Source organism: Leptosomus discolor, chromosome 3 (genome assembly GCF_034619465.1).
Source record: "Leptosomus discolor isolate bLepDis1 chromosome 3, bLepDis1.hap2, whole genome shotgun sequence".
NCBI lineage: Eukaryota > Metazoa > Chordata > Aves > Leptosomiformes > Leptosomidae > Leptosomus > Leptosomus discolor.
This window is the reverse complement of record NC_141393.1, coordinates 10,742,063-10,769,800: the sequence shown is the minus strand read 5'-3', so window position 1 is coordinate 10,769,800 and position 27,738 is coordinate 10,742,063. Positions and strand designations below refer to the sequence as shown.

Genomic DNA, 27,738 nt, shown 5'->3' with positions numbered 1-27,738 from the left:
CCTTGACGTAATACTTTAAGAATGGATTTGTTTTCCTTCTCAAAAATGCATCAAAGAATTGTTTTAAATACAGAATCTGTGAGGCTTCCTACAAATTCACCTAAATCGTAATACAAACACAGTTTGTAATTCAGATAATATAGAAAGTTCTCTAGTGTCCATTGAAGTAAGGTCCCCAAAATGCAGTCTGTTTTGTTTCTGAATGGGCAAACATTGCAAAACATTAAGCGGTTCCACTGGCTGAATAGGAGAACTGAGGAAAATGAGGTCTTCTCTCGTTATCTACACAATCCATGCTGTCATCTGGAAAACGAAAAAAAAAAAAGCAAAACAGTAGACAACCTTTGCTACCTTTTTGATTTTAAATAAACAAGCAATAACATAATGACCGGTAAAGCTACTTCAGAAAACTTCACTGTCACCTTCTTCTTCCGCAACTTGCAAGGACAAAGAAACAGGAAGTCTTAAATCTCCCCCCATTAAATGGGCATCACAGAAGATGCTGATGGTTGTATGCAAACGCTTGTTCGATGCTCATTTAAAATTGCACGGAGCTGCGTTGCTTAATTCCATACCCAGTGTCCTGAATTTCTGGCGATTGCTATTTCAATGCATCAAACACGCTCGGTTACCATGAAAATAAAATGTACTTTGATTGAACATGAGCGTTAGTCCATACTCGATTGGCTGCCTGCGTACACAAAGCGTGTGTGCAGATGTGCACATGCAAAACTCATGAACAGAATTATTTTCCAGTGGGAACGTACAGATTTGGAAAAAACAACAGTACAAATAATTTCACTGTCTTTTAAAACAGGTTTTTCCTCTCCCAAACTGGAAAGACAAGTGGAAAGTTTCACATCAATTTACCAACTTCTTGGTCAAATACATAAATGGAAAAACCAGCAAGTTTAACCTGATGCTTTCTCACACGGTCTAAAGAGACCAGGTAACGTTACAACAAAGTATTTCTGCTGGTCTGGAAAACAGAGTTTGAAACATTTGGGAAAACTTTACCTTGGTCAGGAGGAGTGATTGTTATCATCTGTGCTGTAAATTCTTCATCAAAGTATCTTGTATCTGTTTCAGATGTAACTTGTGGCTTAAACAGAGGTACAAGCTATGAAAATATAAAACAAAACAAAACACTGTCCATTTACAGGTTCTTGCAGTACTGTTGGGAACAGGCAGAAGTTTGGAACAGAGTTCTAAGCTACAGCGTCTTTTCCTACATTCCCAAAATAAGTTTAAAAAACGGCAGATCATAAAGAAGGAACCATATACAGTAAAAAAGTATTTATGTAGGTGTGCACTTCCTATTTTTGGGGCTCTTAAGGCATTCTGTCTCTAGGATTTAATCACACAAAGAAAAACCTAGAATCCTATCATATCTTCAAGTAATAAATAACATGCTTACAAATGTTTAAAAATAATAGTATATACTTGTTCCCCACCTAATTATATGGAAATCGTCAACTGCATCTAGTCAGATTTATGCTTGAGAAGGATGAAAATGAGTAAGAAAGATGCTTGATGATACCAAACTGATCAGCTAGCCTTGCGTATCACCACAAGGGTTGTGACGTTCACAGAAGAAGTTCAGCCACAGAGCTACTGTTCCCATGCAGCTCTGACTGCAACCGTGCTGTAGGTCTGACCAACCCGGGAGAATTTAGGACAAGGCAGCAGCAACATTAAGCTTTTATACTCCCAGTCCCCAAAAGCAGTTCGGTATCAACTCCAAACTTAGAAAATCTGGAGCGCTCACAAAAAACCGAGCACAATTAGCAGCGAACATCCCCCTCTTGTTACACCACGGCTCGCACTATTTGGGTTTTATTCTTGACGCTCACTTGGGCAGAAGGCTAGGAATCATCCATGTGTACCTAGGCAAGCTCTGGCAAGAGGAATTCCAGATGGAGCGGAGCTGCTTGACTGGGGCTGGAGGAGGAGCGTGCCTGGGAAGCGGGGTGGCAGAGCTGGTTGCATACAGATGCACAGAGTTGGAAGACGTACAATTTTGGAGGGCAACGGAGCTGGGATTCAGGCCTCGCTCGCCTCCCCGCTGCACAATGCGGTAGAAACGGAATGTAAATACTGCTCTCAGCCCTCCCACAGAGGACATGTAATAGCTCTCGGCGCTGGGCTTCAGTTCGCCCACCCCTGGGGTTAAGCATGGACATCTTTTAATAGCACAGAGCCACACCAGGCAACAATTTAGGAGCGTGATTGAGGAAGTATATGGCTTCCAAGCTGAAACTGCAGGGAAAGGTTTATCAAGGCAAATGGTAAACTGCTCCAACTGGAATTAAGCAGTGACCCCAAGACTTGCACTTCTGCTCTTAAAGAAATAAGAACGACACCGACAGAAATGACTACCTGGGAAACATCAGCAAATCTTGATGCACAAAACAACTCTTCCTCACCCTCAACTTTTCGTCCAGCTTAGATCTGAAGAATCATTTCCTTGCTAAGCTGGTAAATAAGAAAAGCACTAGCTTCAAGCTCCCTATCACCAGGATCATCTTTCTGATCTGTTTTGAGAGTACCTAACCAAGTGTTGTCCTGTCTTAGAAACAACTAGCCAATGAAGCTCCTTCACTTTTGGTGTAAAGACTTTAAGAAATGTAATCTACACAAATACGGTAGCATTTCCAAATACAAAGAAAGATTTACTGTTTAAAATCAATCCTTAAAAATTAAGGGACATAAAAATTCTGTTCATTGTAAGATAGCACAATCAGAGTATACATTCATCACCATTTTTTTTTTAAATACTAACGATCCTACGTGCCCAAGGATGGCTTAAAGGAGCCTGGCAAATGTTCCTGTCAAAAAAAATTAGGTCCTTAGAAGTGGTCTTTATGTCCTGAATTCAAAAAGGAAAAGGAAACAGGATATCCCAAAGTCATGGGTCACTGAGCCTCACAGTCCTCCTGAAGCTACTGAAGAGGGAGTGCTTCACATTATAATTTTAACACCACTATTCTCATTCAAGTCATACCAACATATCATATGTAAAAACCCCGTTGAGGATGAGCATGCTTTCTTTCACATTTTAACTCTATTTTCTTGCTCCTTACAGCAGTTTTCTGCCTACCCCTTAAAGTGAACCTTGGTTTGTTTTTGACACGCTGTGGGTGCACGCCTGTGTGAAGTTCTGTCTGTCCTTTTAAGCTAATGGTGGTTTTGGCTCTCGCAACGCTCCCAGTTGCTCTGCTCTAGCTTGCTGTGCACAGCACAGAGTGATTTAGGACTTGGGCACTGCAGCAGACACCTGAACTATGCACATCAGAACGACTTGGAGCAGCAATCCTAAGTCAGAATGCACATGGAATGGGCTGGTGCTGCCTGTATCATTTTCCCTTTTATTTTAGTACCTGTTAAAAGCAATTTGAGACAGATTATGATGCACCCACAAGACTTTTTTTTTTCCTCCTAGCTGTCAAATTCAGAACATTAAGCTGGAAACAGAGGGGAAGCCACAGAAAGCTCTTAACGCTGGCTTTACCAAGCAAATATGTTGCTTTACTGAAAAGCTGTCACTGCGATAGCTCTGCAGTTCAACTGGCAGAGAGGTGCCACCTGTAGCCTCCCACTGCTGCAGACCAGCATGATACCCGCAGGCTTATGTTGGTTTAGAGAAAAAAAGACCAGAGAAAAACATGTGATTAAAATCTCATTGTGTGTGTTTCACTTGTGGGTGGGCAAAGTACTGCAAATTAAATTGCACCTTTCTTTGCACCAGAGACAGACAACAACACTCTTCCAAGAGGGTCTAATGAATATTTTAAATTCTTGGGACAACCCCAGTTATTCAAGACTCCTTATAATTCAAAGCAAAGCTATGTTTCCAAAAAGCTTAATTGCAAAGTAAGTGTTCTCGATTACCCCAAGCCAATACTCATAAGCATATTCACCATTATCTGGAGATAGCGGGTAACCAAGCTTAGCACATAAACACCCCTAGGCAGCGGACAAAATTCAGCTTTTATCCATGAGACTGCACTTCAGGCAAATGCTGCAAGATCCTCTTTGGACCACCCACAACATAGGCAGCAATTACTCACAGGCCTTTTGAAATCTCTTCATTTTCACAGCACGGATATTTCAGATGCACATACTAACGGGACAGGAGCAAAACCAGAATCTAGCCTCCTTGGATATGCCAAAGTTTCAGAAAGAGTCTCAATTAGCACACTGTTTTCTCCAAAATATGTAACATTTGGAATTTCCTGGTAGTTTCCACAACAATCTGAGTCAATACTACTACGGGACAATTTATGAAGGCTTTCTCAGTCCTATGGATACATAAAGTGCCTCCAGCTTAATTTCTCCTCCATTCAGGGAACCAGGACTAACATCAAATAGCAAATAACTTCACTGAAGACATTTCAGCCCTGTTATCAGCTTTTTACCTTAAACTACAAAAAAAAAAAAGGCAAAAACTCCAAGTATTCAGCTTGTCAGCTGGGTCAAAATGGGGATAAGCTCCTGCTTAGAACAGTAATTCAGATATCCTTTTTACATTATACTGAATAAACTCCACACAACTCCCTCCTGCTCTCCTGACCGCACACAGCTCTCTCTCAAGGGATGCTTCGAAAGGACAGAGGTCTCAACTCTACACTTTCAAGGCACAAGAACTTACTTTATGATTTTTCAGTTCCCTTTAGCCACACAAATCTGTGAGGAAGTGAAAGAAAAGGAAACAGAGCACTCTTTGTAATTGTATACAGGCACTGGGCAATCCTCCCACTACAGTATGGAAACTAGCGGCGTTATGCTCTGTTTTTTCAAGAACACAAATATTCCCAAAAGAGCACTGTATTAGTTTTACCAAAAAAAATCTGAAGAATTAAAACCCAGTTTCTACTAACTTTTTTGCCTGCTCCCACCAACTGCAGGGAGAGCTGAACTGTATTTAGAGATCAAACGAGATCTGGTATCACGAGGGCCTACAGGGGGAAGGAGGGAAACTGGGAAAGGCTGGGACCGAGTGAGATCATGTGGCACCAGTAGATGGGAGCCTTGAATCACCAGACTCACATTTTAGTTGGCCGCATTTCACATGAGTGTTATGGAAAACGTGGCTGGTGAGAAACAAATGGGAGAGGACAACAGCAGATCGCCCTGAGAGGATGAAGCAGGGCATCTTGGAATAAGTTATCTGTGAAGGGACAGTGAGGGACAAACAACTGATGAAACACAGTCATACAGAAAGGGATAGGCTCTTTGACTTCAGCAGCTCCCACGGGAAAGCCTACAAACTCAGTGGGTCTCAAGAAAATACAATGAGAAACACCACGAAGTGCAGACACTTCACATCAGCTGTCACAAAAAAAAAAAAAAAATTAAAAAAATTAGGCTTGGATTGATGTAAAAGACAACACTTCTCTGCATTTGCCTATTCAGTCTAATTTCATCATTCAAGCCAGGAAAAATGCAAAGGGAACAAACAGCCCATCTTTTGCTACTGTTTCTAGGAAGTTTTCCTTCAGATGCTCAGGAACCAACAATAACTCCTGGGCTCGCAAGGGATCCATCAGTTGATAGCAAGGAATGGCAATAAGAATTCACAGGAAAAGCCATTTTAAAAGCTCTCTATAGTGTCTAAATTTGGAAGCAATTTTGGTTACATCTTATTTATTCAGTCACAGAATCAATTATTTCATTGAGAAACACTCCTCTCATTGCAAAAAAAGCTTTGGTTCAGAAGTAATGCAATTACAGTATTTTAAGAAACATGAAGCAATTTATCCTTGTTAAAAACAACTGCAAACTTCTGCAGAGGGCTTTTGTGTGCCTTACAGAGGGCAACAAAATTTGAAACATTCAGTACATCCACAGCTACAATTCACCTTCACAGACTAGTTGCATAAGTACCTTTTTCTCGTATACATCTTGCCAAACAATGCCAGCAAAGAACTTGTGCTGCATAATCTCCTTGGCATCATCAGGACCGCCACCTAACCTGTTTGAGGCAAGATAAGTAATTAAATGTTTGAGTACAGTTATTTTTCTCATACAATTTTTCTTAAACGGTAGTGAAGAAATTCTGAGTTTATATAATACATTTGGAAGCAGTTCTAGTGTTTGCTTCATATTTGGTTTTTGTGCAAGGCCTGCAGGATAGTCTATTTTAGGTTTCAACACAGTTCCACTAAAAGATTTTAAAACATGCTAACAAACATAATTAGAATAAAGGTCTCTCAAACAAAGGAAAAAAAAAAAATCATCACAATTCAAAAGGCCTGCCCTTCAGGAAAGATGCTGTCCTAGGGACCACAGCAGATCCTGCAAGTAAAAGGTCTAAGCCACACACCCTTCTCCCTTCCCTAAATTAACAAGTGACTACTCCTTACAATTTTCTAGAGCAGAGTGATGCCAGCAATAAAACTGAATTTGATTTTGAAGTGTAAGAGGGGCAAGCATTTTTAAGACAAACTGATTTATGCAACACGATTTAAATTTTCATTAAAGAAAACGTTTGACAACTGCAGTGATAATATCATGTCGTATGCAAATCTCTCCTCCTCCTCAGCTTCACGAAAGCACAAAGGGTGTTTTATTGACTTAAGGTATATCAAGATAAAGCACTTTTATTCTGAAATAAAACTGTCCACACAGCTTATAGATGCAATCAGTTTAGCTGCAGTCTTGAGCTAACAGATGCTTAAATTTCGCTGTGGAGGTTAAAAAGTTCTCTGAAAGACTGAACCACATCTGCAAGCAAAGGCATGCACAGAGAAAACAGAACACATACTGAGTAATCAGCAGGAGAGTTACTTTCAGGTAAGAAGGTTAAGAAGATGCTCAGGATTTTAAGTACAAGAGGTGCCACCATGTTCATCCAGGCTCACCTCTAGTATCTGCCTGTTCTCTCATTCTTGGTGCCACTGGCAAACTGAGAAAATCCCTATTTTTAAGAGCCTGGAAAAATGTCTTTATGTGACCAAGGTTAGAGCTAGACCACTACAGAAAAAAGGGACAAAGAGTGTTCCTTGAACCTGAAGCCAAGCTGCCCAGTCAGGCTCCACCCATGCTGCAGAGCAGTAGGCCCCGAATCTCCTCCAGGCCGCACGCAGTAACCCTGTGGCCCTAATACATGATTATTTGGGGACAGAGGAAAGGGTTTTGGTTCAAAATATCCAAGATAATGTAAAGGCTGTGCTAAAGCCCATTGAAGTGGTATTTTTACAGCCTGAGACCGCGCTGCGCGCTCTGGGATGTAGCCTGAAGGCACAATGCTATTAGCACAGCATGGGACGGTCATTTAGCACAGGGGAGTCAGGTGCGGTGACCCTTTGTCCATCCTGCCGACTGGGAATGGATCCTGGTGCATGCAACCCTCTCAGCCATGCCCCAGCACTGTCTTCAGAGAACTCAAGCTGGCAGAGGCCACAGTTGTACCAGAGACACCAAGCAGCAGAGGCGCCTGGCAGTTCAGAGTCCACGGGTGCTTCCTGGCCCTCTTCCATTTAGTGGCACAGCAACCCGAGGGGTTTGCTCCTTCACGTCCCTTCAGGATACGGGCAATGGAACGGGGAACAGATCCACGGTCCTCCAACAGCAAAGTGCTGGGTGACGCTCTCCTTCCCCTGGTAAGCTCGAAGACCAAGTTGAAGTTCACCCTAGAGCCTCACAGGCCAAACCAAGCTGGACGACGGCTTTCCCATCTACCTGGCAGCACGTTACGCAGCTGCAGAGCAGCCTGGAACAGAGACAAACTCCAGGGCAGCTTGGGAACAGAGACAAACTCTGTGAGTAATCATCACTCGGCTGGTTCCCCACAGGTCTAGAGGCTTTGCCAAGTCTCTACCAGGCTCTTTGTTGCTTCCCCAGCACAGATGATGATGGCCAGTGAAGAAGAGGGTGGAGTTGATCCTCTTTATCCACAGATGTCAACAGATTGTACTTCTGCACAGAAGTTCATGAGTGACTATGGGCTAAGAAGAACCTGAACTGTGTTCTGCAGAAGCATGCAGGAAGGCAGGCTGGCTGCAGCCGTGTATGAGCACTTTGGAGAATATGTTATCTACTACGAGCCTTTGTTCCATGGAAGGCAAACATATTTGTGGAAATGCCAAGAAAAACCCCAGGTGTTTTACTTACCTTTTACAAATCTATGCTATTAAACAAATCCATTCAAAGTGAATGGGGAAACAATAGAAACCTCATATGGACTTATTCCAAAATACATCCTTGGTTTTCAGTATTATTATGAAATGACCCTCTCGAGGACAACAAAACTACATCAGCATCCAAAAATCATGGTTAAGCACCACTAGAACTGAAAGAGCAGAAGGTTTGTCTTTTGTAAGGACATGCAACAACTGAAGAAAAATATAGTAGGAGTTGAAGTCTTGAAAAGATTCTTGTGTAACGATGTTAAATTGTGTACATTTACGTGATGTTAAATTCTGTACATTTACGTATTCAGACAGAATCAAAAATAGTATAAATAGGACTTAGAAAGAAAAAGCTACTGAGATTACAGTATACAAGGAAAGAGAAAGTGTAGAGGCCAAAAAGCAAGTAAATAAAATCCCCAAAACCTGAACTTCTGTTTAAATTGGTCTCCTTAAAAAATACCTACCAAAAAATTCTGGTTATTCATTTAACTTCCATCTATATTTGAGAGCCTTTGTATTTGTATTTCAGCTAAATCCCAAGAAGAAAATTTATTAATGAAGTGCAACATCAATACTAACCTGAAACCATTTTTAGTTTTTATGAAACTGTGTATTGGTTGCAAGTTCCTTTAATCATTTAACGGCAAATGTCTGTGCTCCACAAATCAAGGGCAATCTGCTGTCATGCCACAGATAAGTCCTATGCAAATATTTTTTAAAATATACTGTAATTTTGAATATATATATAAAAAATATAGTGTATGAACACACAGTCAACAGTGAAAGTATTATTATCACAGGCCAGAAGATTGCAATTAGTGGACCTCAGGAAGAATATTGTTTCTCTACTTTTCCATGTAAAAAGCAAACAGTGCTCAGCACCCAGGTCCATTCCCAGCTCTTTAAGAAGAAATGCAAAAGCTTCTAGTTTTACAGTTAAAAAGGTTCTACAGGAAGGACAGCCAGGCTCCAACGCAGGAAAGCAGGCAGCAACCACCTTCACTCTGCCCTGCCAAATAACCCCATTCACAAACTCGAGCTTCACCATATTAGGAGCTACAATACAGATTCTGACTGTGGGCGAGTCCTCATCTGAAGAGACTGTCAGCCGTTTAGGTGACAGATTTCTGTTGTTTACATATCTGCATGTGCACCATCCTCATCTGAGAAGATGGCCACCGTTTTAGGGATGACTTCTGTTGCCGTTCTGTCTTCATGTGATTTCTCTGACTCCTCCCTGTCCCCAAAACCTGCTTCTACAACAGTGCAAATACACCCACCAGGCTCAAGAAGATCAGCTCAGCAAAAGCTATTGGTGTTCACCAGCTCAGAGGACACAGATGCACACTTCTTCTCTGATACAGTCAGGATGAAGACTACTAATTTATTTTACTATGACCCTTACCTTCAGAGGCCTCTGACAGCCACAGGATTTAGGAACTGCATCTACATCGCTCTCCTGTGACTGGCACTATCAGCACAGAGAAGCTCTTGATGGCTTTGGGAACAGCTCAATTTGGCAACTCCAGATTTGGAAGAAAAGGCCACGTTCTTCCCAAAGCCCTGTACACACAGTCCTTGGGGGATTTCCTGCTCCGAGATTAAGACTTTTGGAAAGCCTAATTCAACACCCAGCTCTGTGCTGCACTTTATTTCCCCACTTCTTCATTAACCACATGCGTGCAACACAAACATAGTGGATCCAATAACACTGGAAAAGCTCCCATTCCCCAACATTAGTAACTACAGAGGAGTCATGTTTGAGGACCCTGAGGCTTGGGAAGTCTCTAAACTACTCATTTCTAGAAAGCTGGGAAAAAATTACCTTTAAATTTCCCTTTTATGTTTTCCTCAGCTTCAATTTAGACCTCCTATGGAAGAACTGTTTGAGTTTGTCCAACCTCATTCTGAAAAGCTTTGGACTGAACCAATTTGGACTGTAATTATCATACTAAATCTCAGTCTACCTCAAAGCACCTGCTGAAACATGTACAAAGATTTGATGAGCACTCTGCAGAACACTGGAGTTGTCTGGAGACAGAAACACTTTTGTGCTCAACACATACATACATTTCAAAGCAAACATAAGACACTTGTCAGGTGTGGTTTCAAAACTCTGGATGCCCACAAGGTATGAAGTCTGCTGAAGTTGGAAGAGGACCAGCATTCAAGGTTACCTCCTCCTGCCTGCCACCAGCTAACTGGGACCACCTCCAGGCCCCTGCAGTCCCCATAACTGTCACTTCTACCTCTTCCAACTTCAGCAGCGGCTGCGTGGGCTGCAGACCTAGCTGTGCCTGAGAACCAAGTTTGCCCAAGCCATCTACCCTTCCCATAGCAGAGCACGACAGAGGACACAGATATACACCTTAACTACAAAACGCCTCCTTTCACAAGGAGTTTGATTCTGATGCAGGTGAAGGCTTGCTTGACCCTGACATTCCTGAGCATCTGCAGCCAAAGCTGCACCCTGGACGTGGAAATAATCACCATCACTAGAAAGAACGAAGTGCCAGATCTCTGTGTGGCTGCAAGGACTGATTACCAGTTCCCAGCGACCACCTTCAGAGCTCCAAAGCCACAACTACACCTCTGTGAAGTCATCAAATCTTTCAACAGGCGTTTGTGTAATGCTGCATCTTCCTCCTCTCATTCCTCCTGATTGGCAAGGTCCAACAGCTCCACAGAAGACAGAAGTAGATGAAGTAGTTGTGACAAACCCAATCTGAAAGAGGCTGAACCACCCTGACCTATGACAGGGAGGACTAAGGCATGTAGTGAAAACGCAGAATCAAAATTCAGAGTAAACCATCCTGAAGTTCTCTCAAGTTTAAAATCTGCCAAGATTCAGAGCTTGCGAGACACCCTGCTGATTACAGACCCACCCACCTGTCTCAACTCAGCCCGTTTACATGGAGTGATCCATGCCTGCTTTCACAGCTTGCAGTTTCCACAGCCAGAGAAAGAATAATAAAAGTTAAAAATTTTGCTGGTTTATGTACGAAAAAATGCTCTGATTACCTCCTTCCATTTGATACATGTCACAAAGCAGCGAAGGAGAATTTTGGGTCACATTAAAAGGAAATATTTACAGAATAGATTTTTTCCTTCTTAGGAAAATTAGGGCTCACATTACAAGATTAATAAACTTATATCAATCCCAAAAGAAACTTCAAAATTCCTTTTCTCTTACAAAATGGATTTTACATGACCCAATTTAGAAAACAGCCATGATTAAAAGCAGAATGCAATTTATTGTTCTTCACATTTCCCCCATATGCCTGTGAGTTTGAGACTGAACTGGTGTTACTGAACGCAGAGCACTAAGACTGCTCCTATACATCCTGCTCAGGTACAACTGGCAATTTTAAAGATTTAATTCACTGACACAGGTAACAATTCCCTAGCTCCTTGATATTTAACTTAAAATATCCTCATCACTGAGCTTCATTGTATCAACCTTTTTTGTTGTTGAGGGTTTTATGGGAAGGAACAACACCTCCCAGCTTCATTCTTCTCATGGTTTGGCTGTCCCGCTGTCCCACTCTGAAGCTCATCAGCAGTCACTAAACGCTGCCAATTCTGATGTTTTCTGCCACAGAAAATATTGCAATGACATCAACTTCTGTCCACCACTGGGCTTTGTGGAAGAGAGGATTTCTGTTGAATTACACAGTGGTTCCCCAAAGCAGCAGCATCGGGCTAATATCAAGAGACTATCGCACACTATTCAATTTTTCACTGAATCTATTTTCATAGCTATCTGACTATTTTTCTTCAATATGGCTCCCTGAATTCAACTAAGTCAACTACCAAGTATGCCAGGCGCCCACCCCAGCACACAGACCACACAGGAAAAAGAACATAAAACTACAAGGCCAGGACTGAGGACTTCTACCCTGAGTGCTTCCAGCTCAGTTCTCCACACTACCTAAAACGCCACGAAGCGCACGGGATTTGCAGAATCACAACTTCAGTTAAAGTTGTGTGAACGGTGATTGGTGAGAAACCAGTGTTTAAGAATGGCCCGTGATCCAAAAAGCTTGGGAAGCACCAGTGTAATTAGCAAGCTGTGGGCATGTGTGCAGGCTTGTCTAGTCTATAGTTATTTCTATCAGCAGCATGAAAATCATCTGTCCAACAGATCAGAGCATCGTTGGTTCCAAGCCTGCAGAAGATACATGTGAAGAAGTGGCTATTTGTATAAAATGAGCATATTGTGGAGTAATTATTGGCATTGGGGAAACCTTGTAATTAGAAACAAGTGGGCGTTCTTTGTTTGTAAACAAATTGCATTTTGGTTCATCAGAGATGCTCCTTTAAGAACAAATTACAGCAGATGCTGCTTGTGTTTCCAGTGATTGAAAGGCCCCACCTGAATAAGCTACAAAAGGGTCACAACTGTATTTAACCCAGCCCTTTCCTGGACAGGAATTCTGTTGGCAGGGGCTGCAACCACGCTCACAGAGCACAGTGCCTGGGGGGGCTGCTAATCAATTACACAACCTTCTCCTGGAGGTCCCCTTGCAGGCGCCGAGTTCAGGAGGGGTGTGCAGCTGCTGCCGCCCTGTGCAAGGCTGGCCATGTTCCTGACTGCAACTGCTCCCGGTTCCTCATGTCACTGCTCAGTCAAATCCTCTGGTAGTACAAATCATGGATTTGCATTACAAGACACCTCAACAGGATTTTCCATCAAAAATAGCAATGGAAATAGCCTACAGCGATGACAAAAATCCTTGCTACAAGTATCCACGTACTGGTGAAACCCATTTTCCTGCTATGTGCACGCACATACACACAGACTAAACAAACATCAGAAAGCAAACTGGAATCCTCTCCTTGCACCTCACATGAAAGACTTCCTATTTGGGGCCCATTCATGGTGGAAGGTTCAGGACAGGAGATCAGGGGCAGAGCCACAATATTATTTGTTTTTAAAATGTCTGGGTTGTTTTTAAACTGATGGTTATCTTTGTACGAAGGTCAACATCCTTTTCAGATCTTGTTCTATTTTCTGTTTGTTAGCCACTAAGATGGCTGGGTTTTTTGGTTGGGTTTTTTTTCTTTTTTTCTGTTTTTAAATCAAGGGTTACTTTCTAAATAACACAGCACAGCAAAAAACCAAAACAAAACAAAAGGAGGAAATAGGAAAAGTAGATTAAGCATGGTATGAACTCCACCACAAACGTGGTACAAACACCACCACCTACTGTCCAAAGCAGGATGCTAAATCCCTGGCACAAATTTAAACAAAAATTCAGAAAATGGACAGCAGCCTGAACTGGGACAGAGGATGAAAGCACTCAGTGCAGAGCAGCCTATAACCCACAGCAGCCATCGCTTTCGTTATGACTGAAGGCAGGGTTAACTTGCTTTGTCCCAGGCTATAGTTTTGCATTAATGGCAGCCACCATATTCTGAAGCTCAACCTTCTGACCACCAAAGCTGCTTCCTATCACTATTTGCAGTGTCAACTCACATCAAAAGTTAAAATGAAAATGAGTAAGTCAACTTTGCTGCATCTCGGTGGATGATCATTTTGAATGGATTAGAATCAAAACTACAATTTTGTCTGAAATACCTTCCTCAACTTTAAATGAAGGAAAATGGCTGGCAGGTGGGCATGCAATAGCCCTTTGTGCAGTACCATCTTCAGTTGTTTTTCAATGATGGCGATATGGGTATTTCATACAGCAGCATAGAAACAGTCACTTTCAAGTCACCTGTCTTGAAGATTGTTCCTTTTCATAGACATGCCTCTGCATAGCACAATTATTAACTTCTTTGTGAAGCCTTTAACAGATTTTTTTTTCCTTTTTTTTTTTTTTTTTTCTCTCTTGTATTCCTGAGGGCACGAGTGCAACTATTAAGCAACAGTCTCACCTTTGCTTAGGATCTTTCTTGAGCAAGCCTGACAAGAGAGATTTTGCTTCAGGTGACAAAGTGCGTGGAAATCTAATCTCTTCCATAAGGATGAGTTCAAAGAGCTTTTCGTGGTCCTGATTGTAGAAAGGCAGCCGGCCACACATCATTTCATACATCACAACTCCTAAACCCCACCAGTCCACTGCACGACCATAGTCATTATCTTCCAGCACCTGCAGAAATGTAAGAAAAAGGCTTTAGAAGACATTCCCAAACCAGGCATGAACACAGAGCTTGAGAGGCAAAATTTACCCCAGCAAGTTCATCTTTTCACGTTACAGACAAATCTACCAGCAGAGTATCTGCCGAAGATCCTTTTGAAAAGAGCTGGCATCCACATTCACCATGCTAGGTGAGCAGAAGGGGGAAAAGGAGGCAGCGGGTACGTTACAGCAGCTTCCTTCTCTTCTTCCTCCCACCTCTCTCACATTATGGTCATGATAAGCACAACCTTTCAAAGTCCAAAGGCTGAGAACTGTTCTCACATTACAGAGCCAGCTGTTACATTCCCACTTACTCATCACAAACTGTTCCAAATGGGATACAATTATTTAGAAAACCCCCAAACCACCAAGAACCAGTACAGGGAGAAAAGACCATCAACTTGCTACTTCACAAGCAACAGCTAAACATCCCCATCATCAACCTGCACCCCCCAAAGGGTGGCTCTGCACATCCTGGAAGACCACCCACAAATACTAAACGACTAATCTACATTCAACACTAAGAGCCAGAACACCACTCCTAGCATTTGACCAGCTGTAAAGCTGTAAATGGCAGCCAAACTATCTGGAAATGTTTCTCCTCCTCCCCTCTGCCCCTCTCCAAAAGCACTTGCTTACTAGCTCTAACAGTCCTGCTTAGAGGGCTGCAAACTTAGGAATTGTCACTGGGGTGGACTTCTGCCAGGTCTCACAGCGGGAGGAGTCTAGCACAGTTCATTTTTCCCTTCCTCTGGGCACCTCTACCTAAAGCCCTGGCTGGTGCAGGGACTCAGGACCCCAGCAGCACCCTTCATCTCTCCTGCTTGCTCTGGAGAAGCCCTGTCATCGCACATTTCTGATCTTCTGCACTGTAGCTGCTGAAGGGAGCGGGGAGTGTTTTGTGGCTTGTGGAGTGGATGTTACGAGGACTTCTCTAGACTTTGTGTCTCCTAAGCAGTTGTCTGTAGCTGACGCCAACAGTCTCATGTTCCAGACTGTCCTCAGGTTTTAGTTGTCATCTTTACTCTTTTCATGGGTGTGCACTGAACTGCTTACTCTTGCTAAGAGTACAAACCATGACCGCACAACCACGGTGTTTTCTTGTTGCATGGTGTCTGTGAGCTTTGCACTGCTACAATTCAGAATACTTTACACTCAAAAGGGTGAAAGAGCCAAATGAAGTCAATGCAAGTTTAACAAAAGCAGAATCTGAACCTCTTACAAACCTTGATAAAGGTTTTGCACACAAAAAAGAAGCATCGAGACACTCCACATAACAACTGTTTGCACTCTGCCTCTCTTTGTTCACTAATTATTCCCCTTAATTATCTGAACGAAGGAAAGGGCCTGCAGTAAAAATCAAAAGGCTGCCAGGTATTAGATTACCCCACGTTGGTCTATTTACAGCATCCCCTGCCGTATGATTCACACCAAACGACAGCTGGCTGTGCAGCTGCCCCGTACATGTACACGGCCGACACAGCTGCCGGCCGGACAGGATTCCAGGAGCCAGCCTCGTCCTTCCCGAGGCATCGTGGCCCTTCAGCTCACAGGAGATATTGTGTGACAATGCAGTTACCGCTCTCTGAGTCACCCCGTTCAACAAGCGCTTCCTGTTCGCACTCCCCTACACTTGGGTTACCTAAAATAAAACCGTCATGGGGCATCCAATTTTTATCTTTTAAACTGCTGCAAGAGATGCAATAGGAGAGATTGAAAGAAAAGGAAAACCACAAAGGCTTTTGTTGTGTATGTAATAAATGCTACAGGTTCTCCCAAAATGCAGCAAATAATTCAAGTGTCTCTCTAGTAAGCATATTAATACTCTGTATTATAATCTACAACTCTTTCCTTCACCTCCATTAATCCTAAACAGAATACAAAATGCTTATTTCTTCAAAGTTCTTTATCACAATGAGCATACACTTCTATTAGTGATTGCACAAAACAGAGTAATGGTGTTAGTAAGAAAAACACACCATAACAAAAAGGTATTGCATTCATCCATGATGTATTGCAACACGCAGGATAGCTGGGGAGCGGTAAAGTAACAAGGTCATTTCACTTAAATTAAAGGATCATCATTTCCTAACGAACAGCTCTAGACTGCTGTGAGATGGAATTTGAAAGAGAGGGCAGAACAGCTGTAAACATCACAGTCATCAATGCATCTGACACATCAAAGTTGACATGGTTCAGTCACTGTCACCCATGCACGAGATTCCAGTATGAACCTAAAAACAACGATGCAACAACTGTACAAACACGCTGCGATGCTGAACTCAAGTTACAAATGCAGACAAGAAGATTGAGACCCCTGCTTTTAAGGATGTATGACCTTAAACGCATGGAATATCGCTCGTGCACGATTTCCAGATTTTTTGCATGTTACCGACCAGATGACAAAAGCCTTCAGAATTTAACACTCTAACTCACACATGGGATTTGCAAGTAAGGGAGAGAGCTGGGTTAATCAAAAGGATTTGTCCTTCAGGGTTTTGGATGAGCCAACTCATCATAAATATTAAAAAGAAAAATAATAGCAAATAATATAACAGAAAGAACAACATAATCCCCGCATTCCAAGTTGGGAGTGAAACAAAACCAAAACAATAAATATTTTTAGTCTCCTCATAAAATCCTTGATGAGAAACTGAAGTTCAGCAATTGATTTTAAGAGGGAAGCTAAAATAAAAGCCATGTTTATGAATAATAAACACTCTGTCGTGCTGCTAATTACTCCCTGCATCAGTAGATCTCAAATCATGGTGCATAGAACCCAATTTAGATTCATTGAAGGCTTCTGGCGATCCATGGAGAGCTGGCAGCTACCGTGAGACTGACTTCACCTCCTTGCTGCAAGCCACTTTGACAGGTGCCCGCATTCTTCATTATTACGAAGAGACTGGAGGCCCTTGAAAGCAGCTGGGAGTTAAAATAAAATTTAAAACCCCCCAAACAAACAAAACCCAAGAGCACGCTGCCACTGCTACGCAAGCAGAGAGCCCAAAAGCGCTGATCAGCAAAGACATCAGCTCTCAGTAGGAATATTCCTCGTCCACACTTCGTACTCCTGCATACTTCAACTCCAGAAAGGTTTGCAATGCCCAAGTCTCCCATCTCGGGGAGAAGGCTACCCCTGGCTGTGCCAACAATATGTAATCTGCCAGCAGCCCAAAACTTGCTTCTGCCTGTGCTCCAAGCTGCCTGGAAGTCTTAACGCCATGGGGAGCAAAGCACCCACTGAAAGGCAATGTTAGCTCCGGCTCGGTGCCCTACTAATACAGGGAGTCTGCTTCCAGACGGCTCGGAGCGTGGGCAGAGAAAACTAGTGTCTGCTTGCAAAATGCCATGTATACATATATCCTCTATCACACAATTTCACTTGTGTGATCTGCCTGTCACTAACTCACAGCTATAACACCACCTGTGTTGCACAACTCTCAGAAGGAGCATTTCCAGGATGAAAGCTGCAAGCACACATTCGAGTTTTACACTTAAAAAAAAAAGTCAAAAAAAAAAAAATCACCAAAACACACAAGTTTGGGGACTGAGATCCCCTGCTTGGATCTATTTCCTCTGAAACTGAAAAGTTCAAATTAACATTGAGAAACTTCTCGTGCTCTTACAGTCACAAAACAGTCAGCACTTTTAATGCACACCGTGCTAAATACTGCAGAAAAAGCTTGGTCTGTCCTGTTTCTGAAGACATGTTGCCTTATACTGTCTTCAAAGAATAAAAAAACTGGACAATACTTTTACTTCTTAAGTGAAGTCCTGTTGAGTGCTTTCAAGAAGGCTAACACACAGCAAACAAACTGCAAAACAGTCACCAATCCATCACGTAGTATTTGAAGGGATTTAAAAGGTGGGGTTTTTTAAGTTCTGACACAAGAAGCAAGCACTGTTCCAGTAAAATGTAAATATTCCCTAAAGTGGAAGGAAGATACTACCCTGCCCCAAAATTATCACATATCGTTATGCTAAAGATAGGTCCCAGAACATGATGAATAAAAGACTCTCAGTACTTGCTGTTATATAACAGCAGTTACTGTATGAACACATTATGGCACAGGAACTATTCTGTATCACCACTGTTATCACAGATGGCATTTAAGATGATAATTTAGTACAATAGCCAACATAAACATACCTCTGGTGCAAGATATTCTGGAGTGCCACAGAAAGTCTTCATTGTTGCTCCATCCTTGATGCCTTCTTTACATAGTCCAAAGTCTGTTATTTTTATGTGTCCATCTTTATCCAGCATAAGATTTTCCAACTGAGGAGAAAATTCAAACGAAAGACATTATTAGATATAACATACACCGCTTCTCAGTAAGTCAATGAAAGACATGAATTTCTGCAGATCAGTTTTCAACCTCGTTCTCACTGGGGTGAGAAACCATAGTAGCTGCCAAAGCATGCATGATGTAAATATACATTTATATCACTTTCCTTAGTACTTTAGGGAACATTAGGTAACTAATTTGCAGTCTTTGTGTAACTGTTCATATATACAGAAAGAATGCAGAACGTAGACACTGCATTTATGCTTCTACAATATTATCACCAACAGAACATCAGTTCTTTTAAAAATATATTAAGAATTCCTCCTCACACAACTTCATCCCTGCTTTTACTCTTAAGCGATTTTATGAAATACTCTGCACCAGTAATAGATAACAAATGAAATGAAAACCAAATGCAAGGCTAAGGAACCACTTCCAGAGAGACCCTTTACATGAGAATCACTTTATACATTTACTCAGCACGTGGTATTCATCCTAGCCTGCACCACTAATTTTTGAGAAAGCCATCCGGATTTCAGGACCGAATTTCCGCTGTGTATGAAATAAATCACCATGATTCCTTTGAAAGTGTGCTATGGGAGACAAAATCCCAGCAGGAATCCCAAAATGACTTTGACGTAGCCTGAAAACATTACACTTCACGCTTCATTTTAGACTGCTCCTAAATGAACTACCAGTATCTCCTCATCCCTTCCTGAAAACACTTCTCGGGGAGGGGGGAAAGAAAAGAAAAAACCCACCACACTGTTGTTGCATTTTCCTCAAGGATTTCCCAAGTTTGTTTGCCCTGAGATTTCTTGTTTTGTTGAGGTTTTTTTTCCGCTTCTGTGCTCACCAAACAAATAAGCAACTCAAAGCTTATCCAATTTTTTAACTGCAAGCAGGTACTACGAAGATAGTGCTGCACAGCACATTGCAAGGAAGTGCAACATCCACACAGTAGGAATTTGCATCTACCTGATAAGATCTGGGACGAAGAGTCTGGGGTTATGTTCCACCATGCAGAAAAGCCAGCAAGGTTCCCCTTAGAACATATGCAGGCAAGTGAAAATGCACTCCAAATAGCTCAGTACCCCAAATAGCTCAGTACCCCTTCATATTCTCTGAAATGCTGCCAGCATCCTGATAAACACATTATACAACCTCTTGGACTATAGAAGAGTTTAGATATCCTGTAAAGTCAAGTCCAAGAGCTGCAATAACTGTTACATCGAAGTTCAGTCAGGAAAGGCTTTTGTATAGTTCAGGCTCGTTTGCTTCTGTGACTACAAACAAGTCCAAAAAGCCTATGAAATTATTTTTCTACGTACCTTCAAATCTCTATAAACCACATTCTTCTCTGAATGCAGGTAATCCAGTGCTGAAACAATCTCAGCTCCATAAAACCGAGCCCGGTCTTCAGAAAAGACACGCTCTCTTGACAGATGGAAAAACAACTACAAGAACAGTAATTTGTTACCTTTAGATTGCATATGTTTCTGAGTTATGTCTCATACTTTGCAGGCCATCCTGCTTGGAATGCAGTATTACCTAAGAGAAAACCCCTTCTCATCCTCACCCAGCTGTGTTCCCAAATGTCTTTAAAAGCATCAGAAATTAAACTATTAGACAATGATATTCACAGATGCACACTGATAACCAGTTTGTGTGCTGCACATTCTTGTATGTACAGAAAACTATAAAAAATCATTTTGATCGAACACAATTAAATATTAAAACCACAGCTTAATGCACGATCAGAGACATGTTAATATTCCAACTTTTTCTTCTTGACTGTCTAATAGTAGATTGCTGTTTCTAGTTCTCACTCCAAAGTAAGATGTGCTCACAATATTCATTAAAAAGTGTTAAAAGTTGTCTGAAGAGCAACTAGAAAGCAACCTTGCCTTCTTGAATTACTAAATGTCAGATTACAATATGTTGCTGTCATGTAAAATATGAACCTACGTGCAAAATCTCTACTCTCTAAAAATGGAGTTAAGAAAATTAAGAGTGTTAATATTAGTTAAACCTGCAAACAGCTCTGTTTAACTGGGACAACTTGGATTAATTAGAATTGCAAACATGGACCTTAGCTAAAGAATGTCAAGCAGAATTAGTAGGAGTAGTACAGGAAAATTCTAAAGTATTAAACATTATTATGTTTCCCTTACCTCCCCTCCATTAGCATACTCCATAACAAAACACAAGCGATCATGTGTCTGAAAGGAATACTTTAAAGCCTGAAACAGATTTAAACCAAAACTTAGAAGACAAATCACGCTGACAGTTATAAAAGCATTAACAGATTTTCAGAAACATAGACAGACATGAAATTTTCTGTTTCAGTGGACCTTTTGTCCTTGGATCTTACATAATACTTACACTTCTCTGTTGCAGCTGAGGACTGATCCACCACCAACTTATTTCATTAAATAAATTTAATAAAACATTAAAACAATCCCTTGCAGAAGCTATCTGTAATGCCTAGAACACTGTGAAACAAAGTCCTGACCCATTAAGTGATACAAAACACATCGATACTGGCTGGCCCTGAGTTTTCCTCCCCAGGCCACAAGCTCCCACAGCTTCATCTCACAGGCAAGAGGCCACAACCAAACCCCAGAGCACAAGGTTTTACTGCACTGGCTACAAGCCCTCTTACATGAAACACATGCGTATTTACACACATCAGCCCCCTTCTCTGCCCTGCTGCCTGCAACTGCTCCCTGTTGACAGCCTGCCAGAGGATTGAGCAATGCTGTCAAACATCAATTTGTAAGCAATTCACAAAAACAGACAGGAGGGAGGGCATGATGGAGCGTCACAAGGTGCCTTTGTACAGTCCTGTCACGTGTATTCCTGTGGCAAGAGTAACATCAACTTGTTTGCCACAGTCTTAAGTTTTTTGGTCATAACCCAGTTTCGCAGCTGACTTCTCAACACAGTCCTTGTTTTGGATATTTGGGTTTACAAAAGCATTAAAAAGAAAATACCGCATATGATATCATAGTCTTCATTACTAGGGGTGGCATTTTTAAACCAGTCAAATTTTTGCAGAGAAAGGGAGGGTCAAGTTTTAGACGTGTCAACAAACATTTACTGATTATACCCAATACAGCCAATATTTACTTCTAGAGGCCACATTAAAAGGTGTAAATTCCAGCTAAGCCCTTCTGTACCTGGACAAAGGCAACAACCAGGATCATAGACAGGTCTCTCAGAGGGCTTCAGCAGTTGGATACAATTCAGAGCCAACTGTAATAAATACTAGAAACAAGATCTTGAGGTGGAGCTTAGGTATCTGAACTCAACTCAGAGAGACTGCTGGCATTGGAGGTCTAAACTGAGAGTACAGTTTGATTTCAGAGCTAAGTCAATCCAAAAGGAAAGCAGTGGATAAAGCACAGTCCTGCTCTTTACTGCCCCATCCCACATACTCCCACCCCTATCCTTTGGCTGGCATTACCAGTGCTCTGATTCCATAGTGAACTACTTCTGGGAGCTTAAATAAACAACAAAGTAAGGCAAAATTAAAGAGTTTTTCCCCCACTATATCTTCCTGAACTTGTCTGTCACAAGATCAGGGTCACCCTGATCTCTGCTATGAAGAGGAGACCAAGCATTTGGAGGACAAAGAAAGCAGACTCTTGTGTCAGAGATAGCAAGCCATTAAATGGGTGAGCCATAAAGTCGAACCACACCCTGAAACACTGTCTTCAAGAGGTACTAAGGACCTGCTCTGCAAGAATCAGAAGACTTAAAAAAGCATTTTAATTTGTGCTTCCCAAAAATGGAAGGGCACAAAAATACACAGCCGCTCTGAAAACACACATCTCCGATGTATTACATAAATAACAAAAAAATAAGGAAAGTCTTGGCTATCATGATGTCAAGTTACACTCAGCAGAGGGAGAAATGCTTACTGTTAAGAATGGATGCCGTGAGTTCTGTAAAACACGGTTTTCTGTCAGCGTGTGCGCTACTTCATCCTGAAACACAAGCAGAAGGAAATCAGCAAAATGATTCCCCAGATCACGGGTCCATTTCAAACACATTTCAAACACGGAGCAATTATTTACAAGTACTCAGAGAATCCTTGGTATGACTTTCCTGAAGGCTGTATCAAGGGTAAGCCACGTTCCCAAGTTTCCCCGTCTACTCACCTTTGCTACAATAACTTCCTTCTTCAGAATTTTCATAGCATAATAGCGTCCAGTTGCTTTTTCTTTAACTAAAATGACCTTTCCAAAAGTGCCTTTTCCCAGTAGTTTAAGGTATTCAAACTCATTCATGGTCTGTTAATGATACAGATAAACAAGAACTGAATTACGTGAACTAACAAGTACATCATTCTCAGATTAGAATTTCTCATTCACGTGATAATACATTGCATATGTGCTGGTTTTAATCCTTCTACTTAGTAGAATTCACGAGCAGAAATGATTCTTCCATGAAAATGAATACCAGTGCAACCCTGAAGATAAGCAATCAAACTATTTAGGGAAAACCATAAGCTTTCAATTAACAGAACACTTCCACATGACTCAACGCTCAACTGTGCAAATACCACTCACCATATTATTATTAATCCATAGATATTTCGATCACTTTGTCAGTGCAGACATTCACTAAGAGGCACATGTTGCTCTAATTCTAGCGATTAAACCCATACCTTTTCCTTGATGTTCCCACCTCCCTAGGGGACCAGCTTTCTGGTGCTTCATTGAACAGCACCAAAACCCACACACAAAACGGCTGCCACACAGATTAGCCATTCACTCTTATTTGTTTCACCATTACAAAAAATGTTGGGGAAACTCAGAATTCGTTGCAGGCTGAGGACAGTCTCTGTACATATTGACGACTACTGCCAACATGGCAACAGTAAGACTTACACAGCTACTGCAGCCTCGGTGGGGAAAGATTTTAAGATGCTCCCAACAGCAAACTTCCTCCATATTCTTCCCTAGAGCTGTCTGAGACTTTCTGCTAATTGTTCAATATAGTTGATGTCAGGACCCTAATAATAATTTTGGTTATCCTCACTAACATGTCCAAAGAGAGACAGTCACTGTTTCAGAAGAACGTGTATATTTGACCAACGAGGTGGCTCTTGCATTTCTATGAAGAGCTGTATCTCTTCAGTCACGGACACAGATGCCCAATGGCAGCTACAGCCCAGGGTGACATGCCAGTAGTCACCCACATCACTCCAAAATCACTCACGTGACACAAGGCTGCCACACATCCTTAGTGATGACACTGGTGGATGCCTGTCTTTTTCCTTTAAAAACTTCACTGGTTTTCCCAAAACAGAAACAAAATTATGAAAGTAAGCGGAGATCACAATGGTGAGGTAAGGACGCAAAGAAGTGCCTTGGTCCCATGCACAGACAGAGCATTCACATGGGAGAAGGTTCTATCAATTCTTTCTTACAAGAGCAGGTGGGAATGCTTTGGAAAACAGAAACCCAAACAGGAGACCACGAGCGGGTAGAAAGAAGTGAAGGGAGGCTGAAGACCTAAAAGGGCTCCACAGGGCAAAGATCTCCTCTGGCACATACTCCTTTCATGGAAGGCCACAGCTGAGCTGGCCCTGTGCATTCAGGCAATGCTGCGCCTGATGCAAAAGCCCAAGCTCTAGGAACACTATGTATGGACAGACACTACAGCTGCTGTCTGGAAGTCAGCCTAAACCTTTAATCCGGAGCAATTAAATGCACTGGACCCACCCTAAGTCCTGCGAAACCACTGGAATATCTTTGCACCAGCCTGCAAAGAGTTTACACAGTCACACAGTCTAGCAGGAGCTATGATTTCAGCCTCTGTACCACAGGAAAATAGGCAAAACAAATCCAGACCTGAGCTGGCCTTGAAAGCCATCTGAACCCAGAACTCCAGTGGACCCACACAGGCTTTGCCTGGTACCTGCTCAGCTCAGACAATTGTTTCCTCCAGAAGCTGCATCTACAACCAACTGTCTAATTGTTAGAGGAACAGATGTGTCTTGATGGCTATTTTTTCTCTACATTTGAGAAGACCTAAAAGATATTGTTATTCCTGCTATGCTCACTTACCACTTTGTGTTTTGGCTTTGTCATAGAAACTTCCATTTCTTCCGCGCCTGAATTATCACTGGGAGAGCCAGATCTAAAATCCATCATCTCTTCCTCTTGTTTCTTGAGGCTGTCTGCTACTGTTTGGATGGCTTTTGTCCATTCTTCCCTGGCAAAATATAAGCAAAGGCATTTGTTACTTGTGACTTTCGATTACAGTCTGCCATGGCAAGGGTCACCAAGGAATACAGAGCAACTAATCCCCTCTGATGAATCAATGCAACATACAATGAATTACGTTCATTTTCAAGCACTGTAAAAACGCATTTTTAAGAGCACTTTTAACGTTTATCCTTATTAATTGTACTAGAATAATGAGACAACTGAAGTCCTCCCAGGCTGGATACAATATAAGGCTTTTCAGACAACAGAATTTCTAATAGGCATTCAGTCAGCAGCTCAAGATATGACCTGGTGATACAGGGATTTACATAACAAAACCAGACTTGCCAAAACCAAAAAAGCAAAAGGCTCCCATGCAGCACAAAGCAATTAAACACAGCTTCTCCATTCCTATGGTGCACTGAAACACATACACCCAACTGCTGGGGGCACCACGTCACTTCTTTGCACGCATACCCTGAATTTTAATGGCAAGGGGTGTTCTAGGAGAAGGTATTAAAGGATACTTAGGTTATTCCTCTTGTAAAAACGATGACAGAAGTACAGCAATTCCTGTGTATATTTTAGCAGAACACCAGCAAAACCAGTGACATTTTATCTTAGGCACAGGTCTTGGTTACAATAAAGTTTCCTCAGCTGTTTCAGCAATGGGTGCTCTAATATTGACCCCTTTGACTCCCACAGAGACCGCTTCCACTCCAGTGTCCTTTGGGAAATTTCACACCTTTGGAAACTACTGAAGTGAAAGTTCTTGGCCTTCACTTCATTTCACTGCAAATTTATTGAACATAGAGCACAGAACTCGTAAGGGCTTACAGGGTTTTGGGATAGGCTTTAAGGTGTGCAGGGGCTGAAGACACGTTCAGTGGACTACCTGAATTTACCATGTTTTACTGTCTTTTGTATCTGTAGGGAACAGGACATAGTGGTTTAGTTGGTATTTTTCTCCCAAGGACACCCAAGGTAAAAAACTTTGCTACTACAGCAGGAACAGAAGTAGCCAATGCTGAACAGCTCTATGCACAGTCTGCAGTGAAGCCATGCCGACCTAATTGATGTCAAATTTTCCATTGGTTCTATGAAGTTATTTAAAAAAAAAAAAAAAAAAATCATATCTGAACACATGCTTTTCAGTTTGTGATGGATAGAAGAAGATCATTCTCCAGAGGAAGGAGAAGTCCATGGGAAAAAGTACCCAATGTAAGATTGTAATAAAAACTGCACCAATTACACATAAAGTCTTTCCCGCCCTGTGCATTTTTTATTTCGGATGTTGTCTGAGCGCGCACTATCCAGCCCTGTCTGGGGCAGCAAGGTATGCTAAACATTCTGAACATTCTCCCTATACTCCCAGCACAGACTACTTCATTCACCATCACACATTCCTTTATTTACTAGTCATTTTTCATATTCAGAACAATTACAAAAAGAACGTTTTCTTCTGTATTTTTATCTCTCCATCTCTCTCAAAAACAAATGTCGGTTTTAAAGGCACAGAGAAAGCTAAAGGCCTATCTACCTTCATACCTCTTCTAAGATTTATTACTGACTTGGTTGAGATCTTGGCCCTCCTGAAGTGAGTATCTTTGATTTCTGGGAGACCAGAATTTCACCCTCAGCTTTTATGTCTCAAGCGTACATAACAGAGGTGACTAACACTCTGAGCTGAAGTGTCACAAAGCTGACTTAATTGGCTAGGAGGTAACAAAACAAGACTGAAACACAATCTTCCCCCAAGTGGAAACTGTTATTCACTCTTTTGGGGTCACTGACCACAAACTACTAAAAGAAACAAGGACCAGTTTCTTTTTCTTTGCTTTTAATTTGATTTCACCTTCTTCTCATCATTATAATAGAATCAAAAGCAACAAACAAGAACCTTCTTTAAATCAGTGCGTGTAATGGCTACGAAACAAAAAAGCAAAGAATATTAGGTAGAATTTGGTGATCTTAAAAATAAACACATGCCAGTATCATACCTAGGGAGGACAAGGGTTTTAAAATACCCTTCCCCTAGGGCAATGGTGCTGGAATAATTTAAGTTCAATTCCTGAAGAGCAAGTAAATATTTAAATACTCTGCAGTTGTAGAATAGTTGTGCTGGAAAACTGTTCTCTCAGGAGGTAAGGGATCAATTCTCCAACGGTGAGAGCACAGGATGTACGCTCTTAGCTTTGCTTCCTAACAGCTGAAACAGAAATCTGCACCTGCAGCAGATAACTATCACTTTTATTATCTAATTTGCACAAAACATTAGCAATCAGCAATGATACAACTAACTTTTTCCCTTTAAAAACAAGGTGTCCAAAAAGACTTTAAAAGGTCAGTATTTTGATACAACTCAACTTTGCCTGAATCTCTGTTTCACTTGTGCTCATCCTTCCAGAAACTCCCAGGTCAGAAACTCTTTATTTCTCATATCACATGTCCAGTGAGAAATGAACCTTAAGTTTCTGGACGTAACTACCCGTGTGCTGGTACACACCTGCACCTGTCCGTTTTGGATACCCAACCTAGCAACACTTCATTTACAAGTACTACTCAAAATCCACTCTCTGAAACCCCCTTTAAGGAACCTGTTATACTGGAACTTGCACTAAAACTGAGGCACTCAAAAATTACTTGTCACTTTTCAGTCTAGACGTACATCATCTGATAAATAAGAGCTTCAGCAAAGGACTTGCTATTAAAGCTGAACACTTGCATCTGCTTTTGCAAGTAGTTTATGTATTAAATATGAATGAAACATACCGCTCCTCTGGAGTCTCCACATGAAATGTTCTTTCAATTACTGTGGTCCACTGGAGGCATCTAATGATAAATGTGTTTGGTTTAGGTCGTTCTGTCTTCATCAGCTGGCACTCTACCACAATCAAGGAAGAAAGAGTCATGGTACATAAGCAGGTTTAAATAATCATTTGTCTTTATTCTTATCTAGCAA

At 41.6% G+C, this 27,738-nt stretch overlaps 1 protein-coding gene across 1 annotated transcript; it reads right to left on the bottom strand.

The window, feature by feature from the left end:
* Positions 1-223: 223 nt before the first annotated feature.
* AKT1 (AKT serine/threonine kinase 1) lies at positions 224-27,660 on the bottom strand. The gene is made up of 11 exons (XM_009960938.2): positions 27,549-27,660; positions 24,636-24,783; positions 22,722-22,853; positions 22,482-22,547; positions 20,730-20,798; positions 19,887-20,012; positions 18,417-18,545; positions 14,019-14,233; positions 5,887-5,974; positions 1,018-1,120; positions 224-303 (listed from the first exon to the last, which is right to left on the bottom strand). Exons 1-11 carry the CDS (start codon positions 27,647-27,649, stop codon positions 224-226), a joined length of 1,257 nt encoding a protein of 418 aa, XP_009959240.1. The 5' UTR covers positions 27,650-27,660.
* Between the last annotated feature and the right edge of the window lie 78 nt (positions 27,661-27,738).